Source organism: Hyla sarda (assembly GCF_029499605.1).
Source record: "Hyla sarda isolate aHylSar1 chromosome 1 unlocalized genomic scaffold, aHylSar1.hap1 SUPER_1_unloc_10, whole genome shotgun sequence".
Taxonomy (NCBI): Eukaryota; Metazoa; Chordata; class Amphibia; order Anura; family Hylidae; genus Hyla; species Hyla sarda.
Genome location: NW_026607571.1, coordinates 52,115 through 78,433, shown reverse-complemented (window position 1 = coordinate 78,433; position 26,319 = coordinate 52,115). Strand labels below are relative to the sequence as shown.

The 26,319-nt window shown below is 45.9% G+C and overlaps 2 protein-coding genes across 4 annotated transcripts in view; one reads left to right on the top strand and one right to left on the bottom strand.

Annotated features, from left to right (window-relative positions):
* Positions 1-26,319, bottom strand: part of LOC130297932 (oocyte zinc finger protein XlCOF8.4-like) — a 170,748-nt gene that overhangs the window by 102,782 nt on the left and 41,647 nt on the right.
* Positions 16,278-26,140, top strand: LOC130297937 (zinc finger protein OZF-like). Of its 3 annotated transcripts, XM_056550790.1 has the most exons (6): positions 16,278-16,504; positions 19,462-19,641; positions 21,564-21,690; positions 21,788-21,879; positions 22,009-22,117; positions 23,955-26,140. In XM_056550790.1, the coding sequence occupies exons 1-6, from the start codon at positions 16,427-16,429 to the stop codon at positions 25,022-25,024; spliced, it is 1,656 nt and encodes a 551-aa protein (XP_056406765.1). In that variant the 5' UTR covers positions 16,278-16,426; the 3' UTR covers positions 25,025-26,140. The 3 variants fall into 3 exon arrangements, with proteins under 3 accessions (XP_056406765.1, XP_056406766.1, XP_056406767.1); XM_056550791.1 differs by lacking the exon at positions 19,462-19,641; XM_056550792.1 differs by lacking the exons at positions 21,788-21,879; positions 22,009-22,117.

Genomic DNA, 26,319 nt, shown 5'->3' with positions numbered 1-26,319 from the left:
AAGACCTTAACTTACCTGCCAGACGTCTATGAGGGACAGTATCAAACGCTTTAGGAAAATCCAGAAACACTATATACACAGCCCCCTCTATATACACAGCCCCCCCTCTATATCCACAGCCCCCTCTATATACACAGCCCCCTCTATATACACAGCCCCCCTCTATATACACAGCCCCCTCTATATACACAGCCCTCCTCTATATACAGAGCCCCCCCTCTATATACACAGCCCCCCTCTATATACACAGCCCCCCCCTCTATATACACAGCCCCCTCTATATACACAGCCCCCCACTATATACACAGCCCCCCTCTATATATACACAGCCCCCCATCTATATACACAGCCCCCCTCTATATACACAGCCCCCCTCTATATACACAGCCCCCCTCTATATACACAGCCCCCCTCTATATACACAGCCCCCCTCTATATACACAGCCCCCCCTCTATATACACAGCCCCCCCTCTATATACACAGCCCCCCCTCTATATACACAGCCCCCCTCTATATACACAGCCCCCCCTCTATATACACAGCCCCCCTCTATATACACAGCCCCCCCTCTATATACACAGCCCCCCCCCTCTATATACACACAGCCCCCCCTCTATATACACAGCCCCCCTCTATATATACACAGCCCCCCCTCTATATACACAGCCCCCCCTCTATATACACAGCCCCCCTCTATATACACAGCCCCCACTATATACACAGCCCCCCCTCTATATACACAGCCCCCCTCTATATACACAGCCCCCCCTCTATATACACAGCCCCCCTCTATATATACACAGCCCCCCCTCTATATACACAGCCCCCCCTCTATATACACAGCCCCCCTCTATATATACAGCCCCCCCTCTATATACACAGCCCCCCTCTATATACACAGCCCCCTCTATATACACAGCCCCCCTCTATATACACAGCCCCCCTCTATATACACAGCCCCCCTCTATATACACAGCCCCCCTCTATATACACAGCCCCCCTCTATATACACAGCCCCCCCTCTATATACACAGCCCCCCCTCTATATACACAGCCCCCCCTCTATATACACAGCCCCCCTCTATATACACAGCCCCCCCTCTATATACACAGCCCCCCCTATATATACACAGCCCCCCCCTCTATTTACACAGCCCCCCCTCTATATACACAGCCCCCCTCTATATACACAGCCCCCCCTCTATATACACAGCCCCCCCTCTATATACACAGCCCCCCTCTATATATACACAGCCCCCCTCTATATACACAGCCCCCCTCTATATACACAGCCCCCCCTCTATATACACAGCCCCCCTCTATATACACAGCCCCCCACTATATACACAGCCCCCCCCTCTATATACACAGCCCCCCCTCTATATACACAGCCCCCCTCTATATATACACAGCCCCCCCTCTATATACACAGCCCCCCTCTATATATACACAGCCCCCCTCTATATACACAGCCCCCCTCTATATACACAGCCCCCCTCTATATACAGAGCTGTTATTACCATCCTCTATATCATTGATAAATAAATTAAACAGCAGCGGGCCCAGTACAGAACCTTGGGGTCACCACTAATAACCGGGGACCAATCAGAGTACGAATCATTGACCCCCCACTCTCTGGGTACGATCCATGATCAGTGTTCAATCCAGTTACAAACTAAAATTTCCAAACCCAAAGACCTTAACTTATCTGTCAGACGTCTATGAGGGACAGTATCAAACGCTTTAGGAAAATCCAGAAACACTATATACACAGCCATTCCTCTATATACACAGCCCCCTCTATATACACAGCCCCCCCTCTATATACACAGCCCCCCTCTATATCCACAGCCCCCCTCTATATACACAGCCCCCCTCTATATACAGAGCCCCCCTCTATATACACAGCCCCCCCTCTATATACACAGCCCCCCTCTACATACAGAGCCCCCCTCTATATACACAGCCCCCCCTCTATATACACAGCCCCCCTCTATATACACAGCCCCCCTCTATATACACAGCCCGCCCCTCTATATACACAGCCCCCCTCTATATACACAGCCCCCCCTCTATATCCACAGCCCCCCTCTATATACACAGCCCCCCTCTATATACAGAGCCCCCCTCTATATCCACAGCCCCCCTCTATATACACAGCCCCCCCTCTATATACAGAGCCCCCCTCTATATCCACAGCCCCCCTCTATATACACAGCCCCCCTCTATATACACAGCCCCCCTCTATATACACAGCCCCCCTTCTATATACACAGCCCCCCCTATATATACACAGCCCCCCCTCTATATACACAGCCCCCCTCTATATACACAGCCCCCCCTCTATATACACAGCCCCCCCTCTATATACACAGCCCCCCTCTATATACACAGCCCCCTCCCACTATATACACAGCCCCCTCTATATACACAGCCCCCCCTCTATATACACAGCCCCCCTCTATATACACAGCCCCCCTCTATATATACAGCCCCCCCTCTATATATACACAGCCCCCCCTCTATATACACAGCCCCCCTCTATATACACAGCCCCCCTCTATATACACACAGCCCCCCTCTATATACACAGCCCCCCTCTATATACACAGCCCCCCTCTATATACACAGCCCCCCTCTATATACACAGCCCCCTCTATATACACAGCCCCCCCTCTATATACACAGCCCCCCTCTATATACACAGCCCCCCTCTATATACACAGCCCCCCTCTATATATACAGCCCCCCCTCTATATATACAGCCCCCCCTCTATATACACAGCCCCCCCTCTATATACACAGCCCCCCTCTATATACACAGCCCCCCTCTATATACACAGCCCCCCTCTATATCCACAGCCCCCCTCTATATACACAGCCCCCCCTCTATATACAGAGCCCCCCTCTATATCCACAGCCCCCCTCTATATCCACAGCCCCCCCTCTATATACACAGCCCTCCTCTATATACACAGCCCCCCTCTATATACACAGCCCCCCCTCTATATACACAGCCCCCCCCTATATATACACAGCCCCCCCTCTATATACACAGCCCCCCTCTATATACACAGCCCCCCTCTATATACACAGCCCCCCCTCTATATACACAGCCCCCCCTCTATATACACAGCCCTCCCTCTATATACACAGCCCCCCTCTATATACACAGCCCCCTCCCACTATATACACAGCCCCCTCTATATACACAGCCCCCCCTCTATATACACAGCCCCCCTCTATATACACAGCCCCCCTCTATATACACAGCCCCCCTCTATATACACAGCCCCCCTCTATATATACAGCCCCCCCTCTATATACACAGCCCCCCCTCTATATACACAGCCCCCCTCTATATACACAGCCCCCCTCTATATACACAGCCCCCCTCTATATACACACAGCCCCCCTCTATATACACAGCCCCCCCCTATATACACAGCCCCCCCTCTATATACACAGCCCCCCTCTATATACACAGCCCCCCTCTATATACAGAGCTGTTATTACCATCCTCTATATCATTGATAAATAAATTAAACAGCAGCGGGCCCAGTACTGAACCTTGGGGTACACCACTAATAACCGGGGACCAATCAGAGTACGAATCATTGACCCCCCACTCTCTGGGTACGATCCATGATCAGTGTTCAATCCAGTTACAAACTAAAATTTCCAAACCCAAAGACCTTAACTTACCTGTCAGACGTCTATGAGGGACAGTATCAAATGCTTTAGGAAAATCCAGAAACACTATATACACAGCCATTCCTCTATATACACAGCCCCCTCTATATACACAGCCCCCCCTCTATATCCACAGCCATTCCTCTATATACAGAGCCCGCCCTCTATATACACAGCCCCCCCTCTATATACACAGCCCCCCTCTATATCCACAGCCATTCCTCTATATACACAGTCCCCCCTCTATATACAGAGCCCCCCCTCTATATCCCCAGCCCCCCCTCTATATCCACAGCCCCCCTCTATATCCACAGCCCCCCCTCTATATACACAGTCCCCCCTCTATATACAGAGACCCCCCTCTATATACACAGCCCTCCTCTATATTCACAGCCCCCCTCTATATCCACAGCCCCCCTCTATATACACAGCCCCCCTCTATATACAGAGCCCCCCTCTATATACACAGCCCCCCTCTACATACACAGCCCCCCCTCTATATACACAGCCCCCCTCTATATACACAGCCCCCCTCTATATACACAGCCCCCCTCTATATACACAGCCCCCCTCTATATACACAGCCCCCCCTCTATATACACAGCCCCCCTCTATATACACAGCCCCCCTCTATATACACAGCCCCCACTATATACACAGCCCCCCTCTATATACACAGCCCCCCTCTATATACACAGCCCCCCTCTATATACACAGCCCCCACTATATACACAGCCCCCCCTCTATATACACAGCCCCCCTCTATATACACAGCCCCCCCTCTATATACACAGCCCCCTCTATATACACAGCCCCCCCTCTATATACACAGCCCCCCTCTATATATACAGCCCCCCCTCTATATACACAGCCCCCCTCTATATACACAGCCCCCCTCTATATACACAGCCCCCCTCTATATACACAGCTCCCCTCTATATACACAGCCCCCCTCTATATACACAGCCCCCCCTCTATATACACAGCCCCCCCTCTATATACACAACCCCCCCTCTATATACACAGCCCCCCCTCTATATACACAGCCCCCCTCTATATACACAGCCCCCCCTCTATATACACAGCCCCCCCTCTATATACACAGCCCCCCCCCTCTATATACACAGCCCCCCTCTATATACACAGCCCCCCTCTATATACACAACCCCCCTCTCTATATACACAGCCCCCCCTCTATATACACAGCCCCCCTCTATATATACACAGCCCCCCTCTATATACACAGCCCCCCCTCTATATACACAGCCCCCCTCTATATACACAGCCCCCCTCTATATACACAGCCCCCTCTATATACAGAGCCCCCCCTCTATATACACAGCCCCCCCTCTATATACACAGCCCCCCTCTATATACACAGCCCCCCTCTATATACAGAGCTGTTATTACCATCCTCTATATCCTTGATAAATAAATTAAACAGCAGCGGGCCCAGTACAGAACCTTGGGGTCACCACTAATAACCGGGGACCAATCAGAGTACGAATCATTGACCCCCACTCTCTGGGTACGATCCATGATCAGTGTTCAATCCAGTTACAAACTAAAATTTCCAAACCCAAAGACCTTAACTTACCTGTCAGACGTCTATGAGGGACAGTATCAAACGCTTTAGGAAAATCCAGAAACACTATATACACAGCCATTCCTCTATATACACAGCCCCCCCCTCTATATCCACAGCCCCCCCTCTATATCCACAGCCCCCCTCTATATACACAGCCCCCCTCTATATACAGAGCCCCCCTCTATATCCACAGCCCCCCTCTATATACACAGCCCCCCTCTATATCCACAACCCCCCTCTATATACAGAGCCCCCCTCTATATACAGAGCCCCCCTCTATATCCACAGCCCCCCTCTATATACACAGCCCCCCTCTATATACAGAGCCCCCCTCTATATCCACAGCCCCCCTCTATATACACAGCCCCCCTCTATATACAGAGCCCCCCTCTATATCCACAGCCCCCCTCTATATACACAGCCCCCCCTCTATATACACAGCCCCCCCCTCTATATACACAGCCCCCCTCTATATACACAGCCCCCCTCTATATACACAGCCCCCCTCTATATCCACAGCCCCCCTCTATATACACAGCCCCCCCTCTATATACACAGCCCCCCCTCTATATACACAGCCCCCCCTCTATATACACAGCCCCCCCTCTATATACACAGCCCCCCCTCTATATACACAGCCCCCCTCTATATACACAGCCCCCCCCCACTATATACACAGCCCCCCTCTATATACACAGCCCCCCCTCTATATACACAGCCCCCCTCTATATACACAGCCCCCCTCTATATTCAGAGCTGTTATTACCATCCTCTATATCATTGATAAATAAATTAAACAGCAGCGGTCCCAGTACTGAACCTTGGGGTCACCACTAATAACCGGGGACCAATCAGAGTACGAATCATTGACCCCCCACTCTCTGGGTACGATCCATGACCCAGTGTTCAATCCAGTTACAAACTAAAGTTTCCAAACCCAAAGACCTTAACTTACCTGTCAGACGTCTATGAGGGACAGTATCAAATGCTTTAGGAAAATTCAGAAACACTATATACACAGCCATTCCTCTATATACACAGCCCCCTCTATATACACAGCCCCCCCTCTATATACACAGCCCCCTCTATATACAGAGCCCCCCCTCTATATACACAGCCCCCCCTCTATATACACAGCCCCCTCTATATACACAGCCCCCCTCTATAAACACAGCCCCCCTCTATATACACAGCTCCCCCTCTATATACACAGCCCCCTCTATATACACAGCCCCCCTCTATAAACACAGCCCCCCTCTATATACACAGCCCCCCCCTCTATATACACAGCCCCCCCTCTATATACACAGCCCCCCTCTATATACACAGCCCCCCCTCTATATATACAGCCCCCCTCTATATACACAGCCCCCCTCTATATACACAGCCCCCCTCTATATACACAGCCCCCTCTATATACACAGCCCCCCCTCTATATACACAGCCCCCTCTATATACACAGCCCCCCTCTATATACACAGCCCCCCTCTATATACACAGCCATTCCTCTATATACACAGCCCCCTCTATATACACAGCCCCCCCTCTATATTCACAGCCATTCCTCTATATACAGAGCCCCCCCTCTATATACACAGCCCCCCCTCTATATACACAGCCCCCCCTATATCCACAGCCATTCCTCTATATACACAGTCCCCCCTCTATATACAGAGCCCCCCCTCTATATCCACAGCCCCCCCTCTATATCCACCGCCCCCCTCTATATCCACAGCCCCCCCTCTATATACACAGTCCCCCCTCTATATACAGAGACCCCCCTCTATATACACAGCCCTCCTCTATATCCACAGCCCCCCTCTATATCCACAGCCCCCCTCTATATACACAGCCCCCCTCTATATACAGAGCCCCCCTCTATATACACAGCCCCCCTCTATATACACAGCCCCCCCTCTATATACACAGCCCCCCTCTATATACACAGCCCCCCTCTATATACACAGCCCCCCTCTATATACACAGCCCCCCTCTATATACACAGCCCCCACTATATACACAGCCCCCCCTCTATATACACAGCCCCCCTCTATATACACAGCCCCCCCACTATATACACAGCCCCCCTCTATATACACAGCACCCCTCTATATACACAGCCCCCCTCTATATACACAGCCCCCCCTCTATATACAGAGCCCCCCTCTATATACACAGCCCCCCTCTATATACACAGCCCCCCTCTATATATACAGCCCCCCTCTATATACACAGCCCCCCCCTCTATATACACAGCCCCCCCTCTATATACACAGCCCCCCTCTATATATACACAGCCCCCTCTATATACACAGCCCCCCCTCTATATACACAGCCCCCCTCTATATACACAGCCCCCCTCTATATACACAGCCCCCCTCTATATACAGAGCTGTTATTACCATCCTCTATATCATTGATAAATAAATTAAACAGCAGCGGGCCCAGTACAGAACCTTGGGGTCACCACTAATAACCGGGGACCAGAGTACGAATCATTGACCCCCCACTCTCTGGGTACGATCCATGATCAGTGTTCAATCCAGTTACAAACTAAAGTTTCCAAACCCAAAGACCTTAACTTACCTGTCAGACGTCTATGAGGGACAGTATCAAACGCTTTGGCAAAATCCAGAAACACTATAGTTGGCGTATTTACTCACGCGCCGATGCCAAATATGTATATAAATATTTTTTTTCACACTTTTTGGGGGGGGAAATAGGGAAAATGGGACAATTTATGTTTTTATTGGGGGAGGGGGTTTTTCAATTTTTTTTTACTTTTTTTACTTTTATTTTTACACTTTAATAGTCCCCATAGCAATCATTCGATTGCTAATGCTGTTCAGTGCTATGTATAGGACATAGCACTGATCAGGGTTATTGGTCATCTTCTGCTTTGGTCGGCTCGATCTCAGACCAGAGCAGAAGACCCCAGGAGACGGCGGGAGAGGTGAGGGGACCTCAGGCCGCCATGCTGGATGATCGGATTGCTGCGGGCGATCCGACCATCCATTTAAAGTACCGCGATGCTGCAGATGCCGTGATCTGTATTGATCACGGCATCTGAGGGGTTAATGGCGAACATCCGTGTGATCACGGATGTCCGCCATTACGGGCGGGTCCCTGGCTGCTATCAGCAGCCGGGACCTGCCACGCATCGGAGCGATGCTCGCGGTTATGCATAGGACGTAAATGTACGTCCTGGTGCGTTAAGTACCAGCTCACCAGGACGTACATTTACGTCCTGTGTCGTTAAAGGGTTAACCGATCATCTTCTGTCGCCAAAAAAACAGATCAACAGTGTCGGCGGCAGACTGAGAAATTTAATTTCCTCTTAGGAGCAGATCTCCAATAGCTCCTGGGTTCTAAATACCCTAAAAAATGGATTAACCCTGGAATTTCTCCGACTCGACTAAAGGTCACTGTGAGTCACTCAGGTTCTTTAGACTTATTAACTCTTCAAAAAGAGGTTCTATCTCTTCTAGAAAAGGATGTGTTAACCCCTGTACCCCCAAGAATAAATAGGTCTAGGTTTCTACTCTACCCTTTTCTTAGTAAAAAAAAAAAAAAAAAACGGATGGTACTTTCCGTACAATCATAAATTAAAAACCTTTAAATCGCTATCTTGTATATCAAAAGTACCTAAGGAAAGCCTCCGTCTCCGTCCAGATTTAGTCCATCTATACAGTCCAAAGCTCTGCCATTCGGGTTAGCAGTTGCTTCCAGAGTCTTTACGAAGATTGTATCAGAAATGGCCGCTCCCATAAGAGAAGGAAGAGGTACGTTTGTTCCATATATCGATGATTTCCTTTTAGTGGGTCAAGTGCAAGAAGTGCAAAATTTTCTGGATCATACCTAAAAAATTCTTCACAAATTGGGTTGGATAGTAAATTGGGCAAAATCTTTCATCCTTCCTTCCAGGAGAAAGCTTTTTTTAAAGGGATTATCCAGGAAAAAATTTTTTTTATAAATCAACTGGCTCCAGAAAGTTAAACAGATTTGTAAATTTTACAATGTAGGTTTGGAGAGGCTCTTGTCAATCAAATAACCATACGACCGGGGCTACCCAATTATATCACCTATACCCAAGGTGATGGAAATAGTTCAATCTTAATAAAAAGTAAATTGGGGCTCAAGGTCTTGAACAAATGGCCATATGATATAGATTTAAATAAAATAACTGTTTATTAATATGTGTATATAGAACTAGTGGAGATAGGTGTCCCACAGGGCCCTTGTGATGACGCCGCTCCAACTAGTATAACAATAAGTAAAATAGTAAATGTAAAATATACAGATATTAAAATATAAAAAATGTGACCACTTAAAGGGGACCTTTCATCAAAAAAACTTTTGATATATTATAGATTAATGTATGCAGAATAACTTTCCAATAGCATGTTATTAAAAAATATATTAAGTAGTAGAAAAGAACAAACTCGGCACTGCTTCCTTAATTATTAGCACCTGACATCCAATGCCTCTGCTGGCTCAACCACGTCTGATGGTGCTCACTGGTAATAGCAAAGTCCAATGCAAACAATCCGTAGAAAAGAGAAAAGAAAACCAGGGCAACTCACCAAATACGTAAACTTCAAGCTTCTTTATTGATCCATGAAGGGTATAAACAGTGCAAGACACGGGTGGACAAACAACAGGGGGACGTTCGTTCGGGGCTACGGTGCCGTTTCGCAAGATATGCTTCAACTTGCCCACGAAGGTGGGCCAGTTGAAGCATATCTTGCGAAACGGCACCGTAGCCCCGAACGAACGTCCCCCTGTTGTTTGTCCACCCGTGTCTTGCACTGTTTATACCCTTCATGGATCAATAAAGAAGCTTGAAGTTTACGTATTTGGTGAGTTGCCCTGGTTTTCTTTTCTCTTTTCTACGGATTATTAAAAAATATGCTTCTTTCTATTTAATTTTCCACTTTGAAAAAATGACCACTAGGGGTCTCCCTACCAGTCCTTTTTTTATAGATTTCAGACTCATGCAGAAGTCCTAAATCTCAGACTGCAGCCGGGACACAGACAAACTCAGAACTGCTCACTAGGTCCCTATGGGATAACAATGATCAGTATAAGAGATCAGTGTGTGCAGTGTTATAGTCTCCTATGGGATAATAATGATCAGTATAAGAGATCAGTGTGTGCAGTGTTATAGGTCCCTATGGGATAACAATGATCAGTATAAGAGATCAGTGTGTGCAGTGTTATAGGTCCCTATGGGATAACAATGATCAGTATAAGAGATCAGTGTGTGCAGTGTTATAGGTCCCTATGGGATAACAATGATCAGTATAAGAGATCAGTGTGTGCAGTGTTATAGGTCCCTATGGGATAACAATGATCAGTATAAGAGATCAGCGTGTGCAGTGTTATAGGTCCCTATGGGATAACAATGATCAGTATAAGAGATCAGTGTGTGCAGTGTTATAGGTCCCTATGGGATAACAATGATCAGTATAAGAGATCAGTGTGTGCAGTGTTATAGGTCCCTATGGGATAACAATGATCAGTATAAGAGATCAGTGTGTGCAGTGTTATAGGTCCCTATGGGATAACAATGATCAGTATAAGAGATCAGCGTGTGCAGTGTTATAGGTCCCTATGGGATAACAATGATCAGTATAAGAGATCAGTGTGTGCAGTGTTATAGGTCCCTATGGGATAACAATGATCAGTATAAGAGATCAGTGTGTGCAGTGTTATAGGTCCCTATGGGACCTATAACACTGCATTAAAAAAGTGGGGGGGGGGGAAAGTTAATAAAGATCATTTAACCCCTTCCGTAATAAAAGTTTGAATCACCCCCCTTTTCCCATTTAAAAAAAAAAATAATAATAAACTGTGTAAATAAATATAAACATATATGGTATCACCGCCTGCATAAATGTCCGAAAAATATATTATTAATTAATCCGCACGGTCAGTGGCGTACGTGCAAAAAAATTCCAAAGTCCAAATTAGAGTATTTTTGGTCACTTTTTATATCATGAAAAAATTTATAAAAAGCTATCAATAAGTCCTATCAATACAAAAATGGTACCGATAAAAACTTCAGAACACGGCGCAAAAAATGAGCCCTCATACCGCCCCGTATACGGAAAATAAAGTTATAGGGGTCAGAAGATGACAATTTTAAACGTATACATTTTCCTGCATGTAGTTATGATTTTTTACAGAAGTGCGACAAAATCACCTATATAAGTCGGGGATCATTTTAATCGTATGGACCTACAGAATAATGATAAGGGGTCATTTTTACCGAAATATGCACTGCGTAGAAACGGAAGCCCCCAAAATTTAAAAAATTGTGTTTTTTCTTCAACTTTGTCGCACAGTGATTTATTTTCCCATTGCGCCGTAAATGTTTGGGTAAAATGACTGATGTCATTATAAAGTAGAATTGGTAGCGCAAAAAATAAGCATCATATGGAATTTTAGGTGCAAAATTGAAAGAGTTACGGTTTTTAAGTTAAGGTAGGAAGAGGAAAAAACTAAAGTGCAAAAACGGAAATACAAGAGCGGACTTTCTTATCAGGCACAAGCTATGGCAGGGCGAGTGGAGATTGGATCCTCAAGTTTTTCAGATTTGGCAGCTATGGGGTACTCCTCAAATAGACATTTCCGCTACAAAGGAAAACCGGCAAGTAAAAAGGTTTTATTCTCTAAATCTGTCAGGAAAGCCGTGTGCCGTAGATGCCTAACACAGCCTTGGACTTGGCCTTTACACCTCTCCAAATAATCCCGAAAATAATCAAGAAATTCAGAATGGACAAATCGAGAGTAATCCTGATAGCTCCATTCTGGCCCCGCCAGGCCTGGCTGTCCGGGCATGCTGGGAGTTGTAGTTTTGCAACATCTGGAGGTCCACAGGTTGAAGACCACTGCCCTACAGAATTTATTTTAGAATTGGGAAGGTCTTTTTATCATTTCTTAATCAACCTTTTTCACCTAACAGCCCTCCTAACATTCCTAGAATATTAGATTTCCTCCAAGTAGGGCTGAATAAGGGATTAAAGGGGTACTCCACCAATAGACATCTCATCCTTTGGATAGGGGATAAGATGTCTGATCGCAGGGGGTCCCGCCACTGGGGACCCCCCCCCCCCCCCGCAATATAGCATGCAGCACCCACCTGTATCTGCTTCCAGCAGCGCTGGAGGGTCTGGCTCCCGACCACGGGAACGGAAGATCGTGACATCACGACTCTACCCAGTGTGATGTCACGCCCCGCCCCCTCAATGCGAGTCTATGGGAGGGGGCGTGACAGCTGCCACGCCCCCTCCCATAGGCTTGCATTGAGGGGGCGGGGTGTGACATCACACGGGGGCGGAGTCGTGAAGTCACGATCTTCCGTTCCCGTGATCGACAGTAATCAGACCTGGAGCGAACACGCTTCGGGGACAGATTGTAACGGGGGCGCCGTGCAAGATCACGGGGGTCCCCAGCGGCGGGACCCCTGTGATCAGGCATCTTATCTATTATCCTTTGGATAGGGGAAAAGATATCTTAGCACCGGAGTACCCCTTTAACCCCTTAAGGACCGAGCCCTTTTTCACCTTAAGGACCGGAGCGTTTTTTGCACATCTGACCACTGTCACTAAACATTAATAACTCTGATGCTTTTACCTTTCATTCTGATTCCGAGATTGTTTTTTCGTGACATATTCTACTTTAACTTAGTGGTAACATTTTATGGTAACTTGCATCCTTTCTTGAAAAATCCCAAAATTTTATGAAAAAAATGAAAATTTTGCATTTTTCCAACTTTGAAGCTCTCTGCTTGTAAGGAAAATGGATATTCAAAATATTATTTTTTTGGGTTCACATTTCCAATATGTCTACTTTATGTTTGCATCATAAAATTGATGAGTTTTTACTTTTGGAGACACCAGAGGGCTTCAAAGTTCAGCAGCAATTTTGAAATTTTTCACAAAATTTTCAAACTCGCTATTTTTCATGGACCAGTTCACATTTGAAGTGGATTTGAAGGGTCTTCATATTAGAAATACCCGATAAATGACCCCATTATAAAAACTGCACCCCTCAAAGTATTCAAAATGACAATCAGTAAGTGTGTTAACCCTTTAGGTGTTTCACAGGAATAGCAGCAAAGTGAAGGAGAAAATTCAAAATCTTCATTTTTTACACTCGCATGTTCTTGTAGACCAAATTTTTGAATTTTTGCAAGGGGTAAAAAGGAGAAAATTTTTACTTGCATTTGAAACCCAATTTTTCTCGAGTAAGCACATACCTCATATGTCTATGTTAATTGTTCGGCGGGCGCAGTAGAGGGCTCAGAAGGGAAGGAGGGTCAAATGGTTTTTGGGGGGCATGTCACCTTTAGGAAGCCCCTATGGTGCCAGAACAGTAAAAAAACCACATGGCATACCATTTTGGAAACTAGACCCCTTGGGGAACGTAACAAGGGGTAAAGTGAACCTTAATACCCCACAGGTGATTCACGACTTTTGCATATGTAAAAAAAATAAAAACATTTTTACCTAAAATGCTTGGTTTCCCAAAAATTAGACATTTTTAAAAAGTGTAATAGCAGAAAATCCCCCCCAAAATTTGAAACCCAATTTCTCCCGATTCAGAAAACACCCCATATGGGGGTGAAAATTGCTCTGCTGGCGCACTACAGGTCTCAGAAGAGAAGGAGTCACATTTGGCTTTTTGAAAGCAAATTTTGCTCTGGGGGCATGCCGCATTTAGGAAGCCCCTATGGTGCCAGGACAGCAAAAAAAAAAACACATGGCATACCATTTTGGGAACTAGACCCCTCGGGGAACGTAACAAGGGGTAATGTGAACCTTAATACCCTACAGGTGTTTCATGACTTTTGCATATGTAAAACATTTTTTTTATTTTTTACCTAAATGCTTGGTTTCCCAAAATTTTTACATTTTTAAAAAGGGTAATAGCAGGAAATACCCCCCAAAATTTGAAGCCCAATTTCTCCCGATTCAGAAAACACCCCATATGGGGGTAAAAAGTGCTCTGCTGGCGCACTACAGGTCTCAGAAGAGAAGGAGTCACATTTGGCTTTTTGAAAGCAAATTTTGCTCTGGGGGCATGCCGCATTTAGGAAGCCCCTATGGTGCCAGGACAGCAAAAAAAAAAAACACATGGCATACCATTTTGGGAACTAGACCCCTCGGGGAACGTAACAAGGGGTTAAGTGAACCTTTATACCCCACAGGTGTTTCATGACTTTTGTATATGTAAAAAAAATAATTTTTTTTTTACCTAAAATTTTACATTTTTAAAAAGGGTAATAGCAGAAAATACCCACAAAATTTGAAGCCCAATTTCTCCCGAGTACAGCGATACCCCATATGTGCCCCTAAACTGTTGCCTTGAAATACGACAGGGCTCCAAAGTGAGAGCGCCATGCGCATTTGAGGCCTAAATTAGGAATTGCATAGGGGTGGACATAGGGGTATTCTACGCCAGTGATTCCCAAACAGGGTGCCTCCAGCTGTTGTAAAACTCCCAGCATGCCTAGACAGTCAACGGCTATCTGGCAATACTGGGAGTAGTTGTTTTGCAACAGCTGGAGGCTCCGTTTTGGAAACAGTGGCGTACCAGATGTTTTTCATTTTTATAGGGGAGGGGAGGGGGCTGTGTAGGGGTATGTGTATATGTAGTGTTTTTTACTTTTTATTTTATTTTTTGGTAGTGTAGTGTTTTTAGGGTACAGCTCCGGTCTATCAGTGCATGCTGGGAGTTGTAGTTTTGCAACAGCTGGAGACACACAGGTTGTGAAACACCGAGTTTGGTAACAAACTCAGTGTTTTGCAACCAGTGTGCCTTCAGCTGTTGCAAAAGCTACAACCCCCAGCATGTACGGACAGCGGAAGGGCATGCTGGGTCTTGTAGTTATGCAACAGCTGGAGGCATACTACATTGGCTGGGGATGCTGGGGATTGTAGTTATGCAACAGCTGGATACACACTGGTTTACTACTTAACTCAGTGTGCCTTCAGCTGTTGCAAAACTACAACTCTCAGCAGTCACCGACAGCCAACGGGCATGCTGGGAGTTGTAGTTATGCAACCACCAGATGCACCACTACAACTCCCAGCATGCACTTTAGCTGATTGTGCAAGCTGGGAGTTGTAGTTACACAACAGCTGAAGGTACACTTTTACATAGAAAGAATGTGCCTCCAGCTGTTGCAAAACTACAAGTCCCAGCATGCCCATAAGGGCATGCTGGGAGTTGTGGTGGTCTGCCTCCTGCTGTTGCATAACTACAGCTCCCAGCATGCCCTTGTTGCATGCTGGGAGCTGTTGCTAAGCAACAGCAGGAGGCTGTCACTCACCCCCAACGATCCACACAGGACTGTCCCTCGCTGCCGCCGCTCCTGGGGCCCCGATCCCAACAGGGACGCCGGGGATCGTCTTCCCGCACCCGCTCACGTCCTCCGGAAGAGGGGCGGAGCGGGTGCGGGAGTGACACCCGCAGCAGGCGCCCTGATTGGTCGGCCGGTAATCCGGCCGACGAATCAGGGCGATCGTGAGGTGGCACCAGTGCCACCTCACCCCTGCTGGCTATGACTGAGACGGCCCCGATCAGCCAGTAATTCCGGGTCATCGGGTCACTGGAGACCCGAATGACCCGGAATCACAGCAGATCGCTGGACTGAATTGCATAATGACCCCCCTGGGCGATATGTCGGGATGCCTGCTGAACGATTTCAGCAGGCATCCGGCTCCGGCTCCGCTCCGGGTGGAATTTCGGGAAATCCTTTCTTATTCCTTGTCTATGTCTTAAAAACAACACCTGTGTTTAGTCCGGGCGATGATGAGTCAGGTCTTCTTTTATATATAAGATTTTTTACTACAGGAGCCAAAATCTACACAAATAAAGACAGAAAACCTTCTCCACAACTCACTCCAGGACCTGTGATGATATCACAATCATGTGACCAGGACATGTGGGGGCGGAGCTCAGCAGGATAGAAGAAACTGTGGATAAAGGACCTGTGAGGATGGTCATGTGACAGGAAGAGCTCAGCATTAGAAAAAGTGTCATAATGTCTGAGGAAAGATTATATGAGGTTTGTTACATTGTGTCAGCTTTATAGGTGAAACCATCATCTCCTTCTCCTGAATGATCCCCCAAGGATGGACAAGGACAGGAATGAGATGACTAAGAGAATATTACACTTCACCTTGGAGATCCTCCACCTGCTGACCGGAGAGGTGAGGTGACCCATCTACATTTCCACCATTGTTGTCTAATCTACATTTCCACCATTGTTGTCCCCATCTACATTTCCACCATTGTTGTCCCCCCATCTACATTTCCACCATTGTTGTCCCCATCTACATTTCCACCATTGTTGTCCCCCCATCTACATTTCTACCATTGTTGTCCCCCCATCTACATTTCCACCATTGTTGTCCCCTCCATCTACATTTCCACCATTGTTGTCACCATCTACATTTCCACCATTGTTGTCCCCCATTTACATTTCCACCATTGTTGTCCCCCCATCAACATTTCCACCATTGTTGTCCCATCTACATTTCCACCATTATTGTCCCCATCTACATTTCCACCATTGTTGTCCCCATCTACATTTCCACCATTGTTGTCCCCCATCTACATTTCCACCATTGTTGTCCTCCATCTACATTTCCACCATTGTTGTCCCCATCTACATTTCCACCATTGTTGTCCCCATCTACATTTCCACCATTGTTGTCCTCATCTACATTTCCACCATTGTTGTCCCCATCTACATTTCCACCATTGTTGTCCCCCATCTACATTTCCACCATTGTTGTCCCCCATCTACATTTCCACCATTGTTGTCCCCCATCTACATTTCCACCATTGTTGTCCCCCCATCTACATTTCCACCATTGTTGTCCCCCATCTACATTTCCACCATTGTTGTCCCCCATCTACATTTCCACCATTGTTGTCCCCCATCTACATTTCCACCATTGTTGTCCCCATCTACATTTCCACCATTGTTGTCCCCATCTACATTTCCACCATTGTTGTCCCCATCTACATTTCCACCATTGTTGTCCCCATCTACATTTCCACCATTGTTGTCCCCCATCTACATTTCCACCATTGTTGTCCCCCATCTACATTTCCACCATTGTTGTCCCCCATCTACATTTCCACCATTGTTGTCCCCCCCATCTACATTTCCACCATTGTTGGCCCCATCTACATTTCCACTATTGTTGTCCCCCATCTACATTTCCACCATTGTTGTCCCCCATCTACATTTCCACCATTGTTGTCCCCCATCTACATTTCCACCATTGTTGTCCCCCATCTACATTTCCACCATTGTTGTCCCCATCTACATTTCCACCATTGTTGTCCCCCATCTACATTTCCACCATTGTTGTCCCCATCTACATTTCCACCATTGTTGTCCCCATCTACATTTCCACCATTGTTGTCCCCATCTACATTTCCACCATTGTTGTCCCCCATCTACATTTCCACCATTGTTGTCCCCATCTACATTTCCACCATTGTTGTCCCCATCTACATTTCCACCATTGTTGTCCCCCATCTACATTTCCACCATTGTTGTGTCATCTACATTTCCTCCATTGTTGTCCCCCATCTACATTTCCACCATTGTTGTCCCCATCTACATTTCCACCATTGTTGTCCCCATCTACATTTCCACCATTGTTGTCCCCATCTACATTTCCACCATTGTTGTCCCCATCTACATTTCCACCATTGTTGACCCCATCTACATTTCCACCATTGTTGTGTCATCCACATTTTCTTCCATTGTTGTCTCCCATCTACATTTCCACCATTGTTGTGTCATCTACATTTCCTCCATTGTTGTCCCCCATCTACATTTCCACCATTGTTGTCCCCATCTACATTTCCACCATTGTTGTCCCCATCTACATTTCCACCATTGTTGTCCCCATCTACATTTCCACCATTGTTGTCCCCATCTACATTTCCACCATTGTTGTCCCCCATCTACATTTCCACCATTGTTGTGTCATCTACATTTCCTCCATTGTTGTCCCCCATCTACATTTCCACCATTGTTGTCCCCATCTACATTTCCACCATTGTTGTCCCCATCTACATTTCCACCATTGTTGTCCCCATCTACATTTCCACCATTGTTGACCCCATCTACATTTCCACCATTGTTGTCCCCATCTACATTTCCACCATCGTTGTCCCCCATCTACATTTCCACCATTGTTGTCCCCCATCTACATTTCCACCATTGTTGTCCCCATCTACATTTCCTCCATTGTTGTCTCCATCTACATTTCCACCATTGTTGTCCCCATCTACATTTCCACCATTGTTGTCCCCCCATCTACATTTCCTCCATTGTTGTCTCCCCATCTACATTTCCACCAGTGTTGTCCCCCATCTACATTTCCACCATTGTTGTCCCCCATCTACATTTCCACCATTGTTGTCCCCATCTACATTTCCTCCATTGTTGTCCCCATCTACATTTCCACCATTGTTGTCTCCATCTACATTTCCACCATTGTTGTCCCCCCATCTACATTTCCACTATTGTTGTCCCCCCATCTACATTTCCACCATTGTTGTCCCCATCTACATTTCCACCATTGTTGTCCCCATCTACATTTCCACCATTGTTGTCCCCATCTACATTTCCACCATTGTTGTCCCCATCTACATTTCCACCATTGTTGTCCCCATCTACATTTCCACCATTGTTGTCCCCCCATCTACATTTCCACCATTGTTGTTCCCCCCATCTACATTTCCACCATTGTTGTTCCCCCCATCTACATTTCCACCATTGTTGTCCCCCCCATCTACATTTCCACCATTGTTGTCCCCCCATCTACATTTCCACCATTGTTGTCCCCCCCCATCTACATTTCCACCATTGTTGTCCCCCCCCATCTACATTTCCACCATTGTTGTCCCCCCCATCTACATTTCCACCATTGTTGTCCCCCCATCTACATTTCCACCATTGTTGTCCCCATCTTTGGAGCCGCTCTATGTTCTGGATGTCTCTTTGTAGGTGAGGTCTCCAGAACTGACCCCAGTATTCCAGATGTGCTTACTAGAGCTCTATACAGGGGGCACAATCTCCTCTTTGTAGTGAGGGAGGAATACTGGGGTCAGTCCCCTCATTGTCTCTCTCCATACACAGGATTACACCATAGTGAAGAAGACATGGGGGGAGTGTGTGGCCCCCAGCAGCCATCTCCATGAGTTAGGAGGACAGAGCAGGGCCCGGGGCCCCATCACAGAGCCTCCACCTCACTCACTGATACATGAGGAGAAGATCCTAGAACTCATCCACAGGATCACTGAGCTGCTGACTGGAGAGGTGACCCTGCTGGGACATTATACAGTAATAGAGGGGTCTGGTGATGACTGGAGAGGTGACACTGCTGGGATATTATACAGTAATGGAGGGGTCTGGTGATGATTAGAGAGGTGACACTGCTGGACATTATACAGTAATGGAGGGGTCTGGTGATGATTAGAGAGGTGACACTGCTGGACATTATACAGTAATGGAGGGGTCTGGTGATGATTAGAGAGGTGACACTGCTGGGACATTATACAGTAATGGAGGGGTCTGGTAATGACTGGAGAGGTGACACTGCTGGGACATTATACAGTAATGGAGGGGTCTGGTGATGACTGGAGAGGTGACACTGCTGGGACATTATACAGTAATGGAGGGGTCTGGTGACTAGAGAGGTGACCTTGCTGGGGCATTATATAGTAATGGAGGGGTCTGGTGATGACTGGAGAGGTGACACTGCTGGGACATTATACAGTAATGGAGGGGTCTGGTGATGATTAGAGAGGTGACACTGCTGGGACATTATACAGTAATGGAGGGGTCTGGTGATGACTGGAGAGGTGACACTGCTGGGACATTATATAGTAATGGAGGGGTCTGGTGATTAGAGAGGTGACACTGCTGGGACATTATACAGTAATGGAGGGGTCTGGTGATGATTAGAGAGGTGACACTGCTGGGACATTATACAGTAATGGAGGGGTCTGGTGATGACTGGAGAGGTGACACTGCTGGGACATTATATAGTAATGGAGGGGTCTGGTGATTAGAGAGGTGACACTGCTGGGACATTATACAGTAATGGAGGGGTCTGGTGATGACTGGAGAGGTGACACTGCTGGGACATTATACAGTAATGGAGGGGTCTGGTGATGACTGGAGAGGTGACCCTGCTGGGACATTATACAGTAATGGAGGGGTCTGGTGATGACTGGAGAGGTGACGCTGCTGGGACATTATACAGTAATGGAGGGGTCTGGTGATGACTGGAGAGGTGACCCTGCTGGGACATTATACAGTAATGGAGGGGTCTGGTGATGACTGGAGAGGTGACACTGCTGGGACATTATACAGTAATGGAGGGGTCTGGTGATGACTGGAGAGGTGACACTGCTGGGACGTTATACAGTAATGGAGGGGTCTGGTGATGATTAGAGAGGTGACACTGCTGGGACATAATACAGTAATGGAGGGGTCTGGTGATGACTGGAGAGGTGACACTGCTGGGACATTATACAGTAATGGAGGGGTCTGGTGATGACTGGAGAGGTGACACTGCTGGGACATTATATAGTAATGGAGGGGTCTGGTGATTAGAGAGGTGACACTGCTGGGACATTATACAGTAATGGAGGGGTCCGGTGATGACTGGAGAGGTGACACTGCTGGGGCATTATACAGTAATGGAGGGGTCTGGTGATGACTGGAGAGGTGACACTGCTGGGACATTATACAGTAATGGAGGGGTCTGGTGATGACTGGAGAGGTGACACTGCTGGGACATTATACAGTAATGGAGGGGTCTGGTGATGACTGGAGAGGTGACACTGCTGGGACATTATACAGTAATGGAGGGGTCTGGTGATGACTGGAGAGGTGACACTGCTGGGACATTATACAGTAATGGAGGGGTCCGGTGATGACTGGAGAGGTGACACTGCTGGGACATTATACAGTAATGGAGGGGTCCGGTGATGACTGGAGAGGTGACACTGCTGGGGCATTATACAGTAATGGAGGGGTCTGGTGATGACTGGAGAGGTGACACTGCTGGGACATTATACAGTAATGGAGGGGTCTGGTGATGATTAGAGAGGTGACACTGCTGGGACATTATACAGTAATGGAGGGGTCTGGTGATGATTAGAGAGGTGACACTGCTGGGACATTATACAGTAATGGAGGGGTCTGGTGATGACGGTATCATTGTGTGTCAGGTTCCTACAAGGTGTCAGGATGTGGCGGTCTTTTTCTCCATGGAGGAGTGGGAGTATGTAGAAGGACACAAGGATCTGTACCAGGACATAGTCATGATGGAGGATCACCGGCCCCTCACATCACAAGGTAAGAAGAGACATATATATAGATATCACTCTCACTACTTAGTAACATAGAAATCTATCCAGCACTGATGTATTCATTCCCTGTGTGTTCCCTACAGATGGAGTCATTGATAGAAATCCACCCGAGAGGTGTCCCTGCCCTCTGTATTCCCAGGACTGTCCAGAGGGAAATGTCCCAGAGAAGCATCAGGTAGATGAGGCTGATCCTATATCTCTATAGGGGGGTCCTGCAGTCATAGATGTGGGGGTAGATTTTGGGGGTCTCTGTTGCTCCTCCTGACTGCTGTATTGTAGTGAATTGTTCTATATGTCACATCAGGGGGGAGATCTGACTAATAATAAAGTGGAGGATGAAGAAGAGAGGATGAGAGGCCATCACCCGTGTATGAGGGAAGTGAAGGAGGAAATTCCAGGAGGTGTTACCCCAGGTATGTAATAATTCCAGGAGGTGTTGTCCCAGGTATGTAATAATTCCAGGAGCTGTTGTCCCAGGTATATAATAATTCCAGGAGCTGTTGTCCCACAATATATGGAGGTTGTGTATATACAGTATATGGCCCCACAATATATGGAGGTTGTATATATACAGTATATGGCCCCACAATATATGGAGGTTGTATATATACAGTATATGGCCCCACAATATATGGAGGTTGTATATAAAGTATATGGCCCCACAATATATGGAGGTTGTATATATACAGTATATGGCCCCACAATATATGGAGGTTGTATATACAGTATATGGCCCCACAATATATGGAGGTTGTATATATACAGTATATGGCCCCACAATATATGGAGGTTGTGTATATATACAGTATATGGCCCCACAATATATGGAGGTTGTATATATACAGTATATGGCTCCACAATATATGGAGGTTGTATATACAGTATATGGCCCCACAATATATGGAGGTTGTATATACAGTATATGGCCCCACAATATATGGAGGTTGTATATACAGTATATGGCCCCACAATATATGGAGGTTGTATATATACAGTATATGGCCCCACAATATATGGAGGTTGTGTATATATACAGTATATGGCCCCACAATATATGGAGGTTGTATATATACAGTATATGGCTCCACAATATATGGAGGTTGTATATACAGTATATGGCCCCACAATATATGGAGGTTGTATATACAGTATATGGCCCCACAATATATGGAGGTTGTATATACAGTATATGGCCCCACAATATATGGAGGTTGTATATATACAGTATATGGCCCCACAATATATGGAGGTTGTATATACAGTATATGGCCCCACAATATATGGAGGTTGTATATATACAGTACATGGCCCCACAATATATGGAGGTTGTATATATACAGTATATGGCCCCACAATATATGGAGGTTGTGTATATACAGTATATGGCCCCACAATATATGGAGGTTGTATATATACAGTATATGGCCCTACAATATGTGGAGGTTGTATATACAGTATATGGCCCAACAATATATGGAGGTTGTATATACAGTATATGGCCCCACAATATATGGAGGTTGTATATACAGTATATGGCCCCACAATATATGGAGGTTGTGTTTATACAGTATATGGCCCCACAATATATGGAGGTTGTATATACAGTATATGGCCCCACAATATATGGAGGTTGTATAGATACAGTATATGGCCCCACAATATATGGAGGTTGTATATATACAGTATATGGCCCCACAATATGTGGAGGTTGTATATACAGTATATGGCCTCACAATATATGGAGGCAAAAGGGCCAAAAATGGTCTCACTGAGCACAAACCTCACCAGATCAGATGGATCCAGATCTCTGGGGCCCCGTGCTGATGTGGGGGGGGGGGTATAATTGTCACAAGCAGCATGAATGGATGAGCCCTTCCTGTCAGGTGTGAACAGTCCTGTAGTGTAGGGGGTGTAATGGTTGGGGGAGGGGAGACATCTAAATTACATCTAACTCTAGTTCTCAGTTCTGGATATAGAAGTTGGACTAGTGATAAGAATTCGGGGACAATGTTACCTCCTCCTCCCTGTACAATGACATCTGCACAGGTCACAGAGCATGCCCAGAAAAGGAGTCACTAGGGTCCCTTCCAGTCTATTGTTTCCTATGATCACGGGGGAGGGGGAAGATTTATAAGCAGAACAGTCTCTGGTGAACATTCCCTAGAGTCAAAAACTGCAGCAAAACTTCATGTGTGTTTCCAACCTAATAATATTTTATACATTTCCCATAATCCATTTTTATCCCAACAGAAAATCCCAGTAAGAATTCTGAGGGAAACTTCATGTTATCCCTGAATGATAAAGGAGAAGATGAAGATATGATGGAGCGCTCCTCAGGAGAAGACCTCCTTACCCCTAATGTCCATCCAGATCTATCCTATAATAATCCACCTGATCATGAGGAACCTTCTCCTGACCAACCACACATTCTTACCACAAGGACTGATCAGGAACATGGGAAAGGTTTATATTGTGAGGAATGTGGGAAACAATTTACAAAAAGATCAGAACTTGTTACACACAGAAAAAGTCACACAAGAAAGAAGCTGTATTCATGTTCAGAATGTGGAAAATGTTTTAAAACTAAAGCAGAGCATGTTCAACATGAGAGAAGACATACAGGGGAGAGGCCATATTCATGTTCAGAATGTGGGAAATGTTTTACACGTAAATCAGATTTTGTTGTTCATGAGAAAAGTCACAAAGGGTTGAATCCATATTCATGTTCAGAATGTGGAAAATGTTTTACAGGGAAATCAAATCTTGTTATACATGAGAGAAGTCACACAGGAGAGAAGCCATATTCATGTTCAGAATGTGGGAAATGTTTTACAATTAAGTCAAATCTTGTTATACATGAGAGAAGTCACACAGGAGAGATGCCATATTCCTGTTCAGAATGTGAGAAATGTTTTAAAACTAAAGCACAGTGTGTTAAACATGAGAGAATACACACAGGAGAGAAGCCATATTCATGTTCAGAATGTGGGAAATGTTTTACACAGAAATCGGATCTTATTATACATGAGAGAAGTCACACAGGAGAGAAACCATATTCATGTTCAGAATGTGGGAAATGTTTTGTAAATAAATCAAATCTTATAATACATGAGAGAATTCACACAGGAGAGAAGCCGTATTCATGTTCAGAATGTGGGAAATGTTTCATAAGTAAAACGAATCTTATAATTCATGAGAGAATTCACACAGGAGAGAAGCCATTTTCATGTTCAGAATGTGGGAAATCTTTTGGAGAAAAATCACATCTTGTTCAACATATGAGAATTCACACAAGAGACATAGAAAACATAAAAATATAATACATGGAACGGAAATATGAGAACTCGGGTATTGTAATAAAATTTGATGCTTATATATATATATATGAGCTGAGGTCGCTCCATAGCTGCTGAGCGTCGGGTCCTGTTAGTGGCTGGCACTCACCGTTAATGATGGACATAATTTAGGCCATTTAATCCTTGAAATTCTGTGATCAATACTGTTCATGGCATTTAAATGAAAAAATTATTACTACTGGTGGTTTGGGGACTTTTTTTGAGGGGCAGCAGTGTCCCCTATTATGGGGGACACTGCTGCCTATTATGGGGGACACTGCTGCCTATTATGGGGGACACTGCTACCTATTATGGGGGACACTGCTGCCATAATATGGGCCATATTAGGCCAGCAGTATCCGCCATAGCAGGCAGCAGCAGTGCACCAATCATGCCCCGCCCGCCCTGTTTGCAAGGCTGTCCAGGCATGCTGGGAGTTGTAGTTTTGCAACAGCTGGAGGCACCATGATGGGGAAACACTGACTTCGGCCATGTTCACATGTCATAATTTCCGTGATGGATTCCTCCACTTGTTTACGCACAGAAATTCTGATTTCCGTGTCCGCGTTCATTCGTTGTGCGGAGTCCGCACAGAATGCGTAGCAGTCTATGAGCAGCACATTCCTGTGCGGTCCTAGCGCCGGCGTCCGCACTCTCCGGGATGTCCGCACAAAGATTCTCCATGTAGACATTCCAGCGTGTGAACATAGCCTTACCCTAACAAGCCTTACAGGGCCAGAACTGATTTTCATCCTCCAGAAGTGAACAATGAAGGTTCCCATTCATTGACAGCATGCAGTGATCTTGAAAATGATTTAAAGAAAAAAGTGATACAGAAGATACATTAGAAAATTGTGTAATTTTGCAGTGATACATTTTAATTGTATCCCTTTAAGATTTCTTACCCTATTACAACCTATTCATAGCGGAACCTCATGTACTGTAGCAGCCTCTCAACAAACTCATCTCTGCTATATGACCAAACTGCGCGCGCTGTGTTAAGACGCTCTAGCGTGGAAATAAAAAACAATATTGTTATATTAAAGAGGTTATCCACAAAATTATTATTATTTTTTTTTTATATATCAACTGGCTCCAGAAAGTTACAGATTTTTCCACAAAACATTAGAGACCCCGGATCGTCTCCGGTGTGGGGTCTCTAATGGAACCCCTTTCGAAATACACACACACTCACTCCCTGGCAGTGAGCAGTGCTGAAATTGTCTGTGTTCCGGCTGCAGTCTGAGATTTAGGACTCCAGCACGAGTCTGAAATCTAAA

Excerpts from the sequence above, each read along its gene's own strand:
- LOC130297937 (XM_056550790.1), top strand. The coding sequence starts at position 16,427 with ATGGACAAGGACAGGAATGAGATGACTAAGAGAATATTACACTTCACC. Across the intron at positions 21,691-21,787 it reads CCGGCCCCTCACATCACAAG|ATGGAGTCATTGATAGAAAT; the intron begins GTAAGAAGAGAC and ends TGTTCCCTACAG. Across the intron at positions 22,118-23,954 it reads TCCAGGAGGTGTTACCCCAG|AAAATCCCAGTAAGAATTCT; the intron begins GTATGTAATAAT and ends TTATCCCAACAG.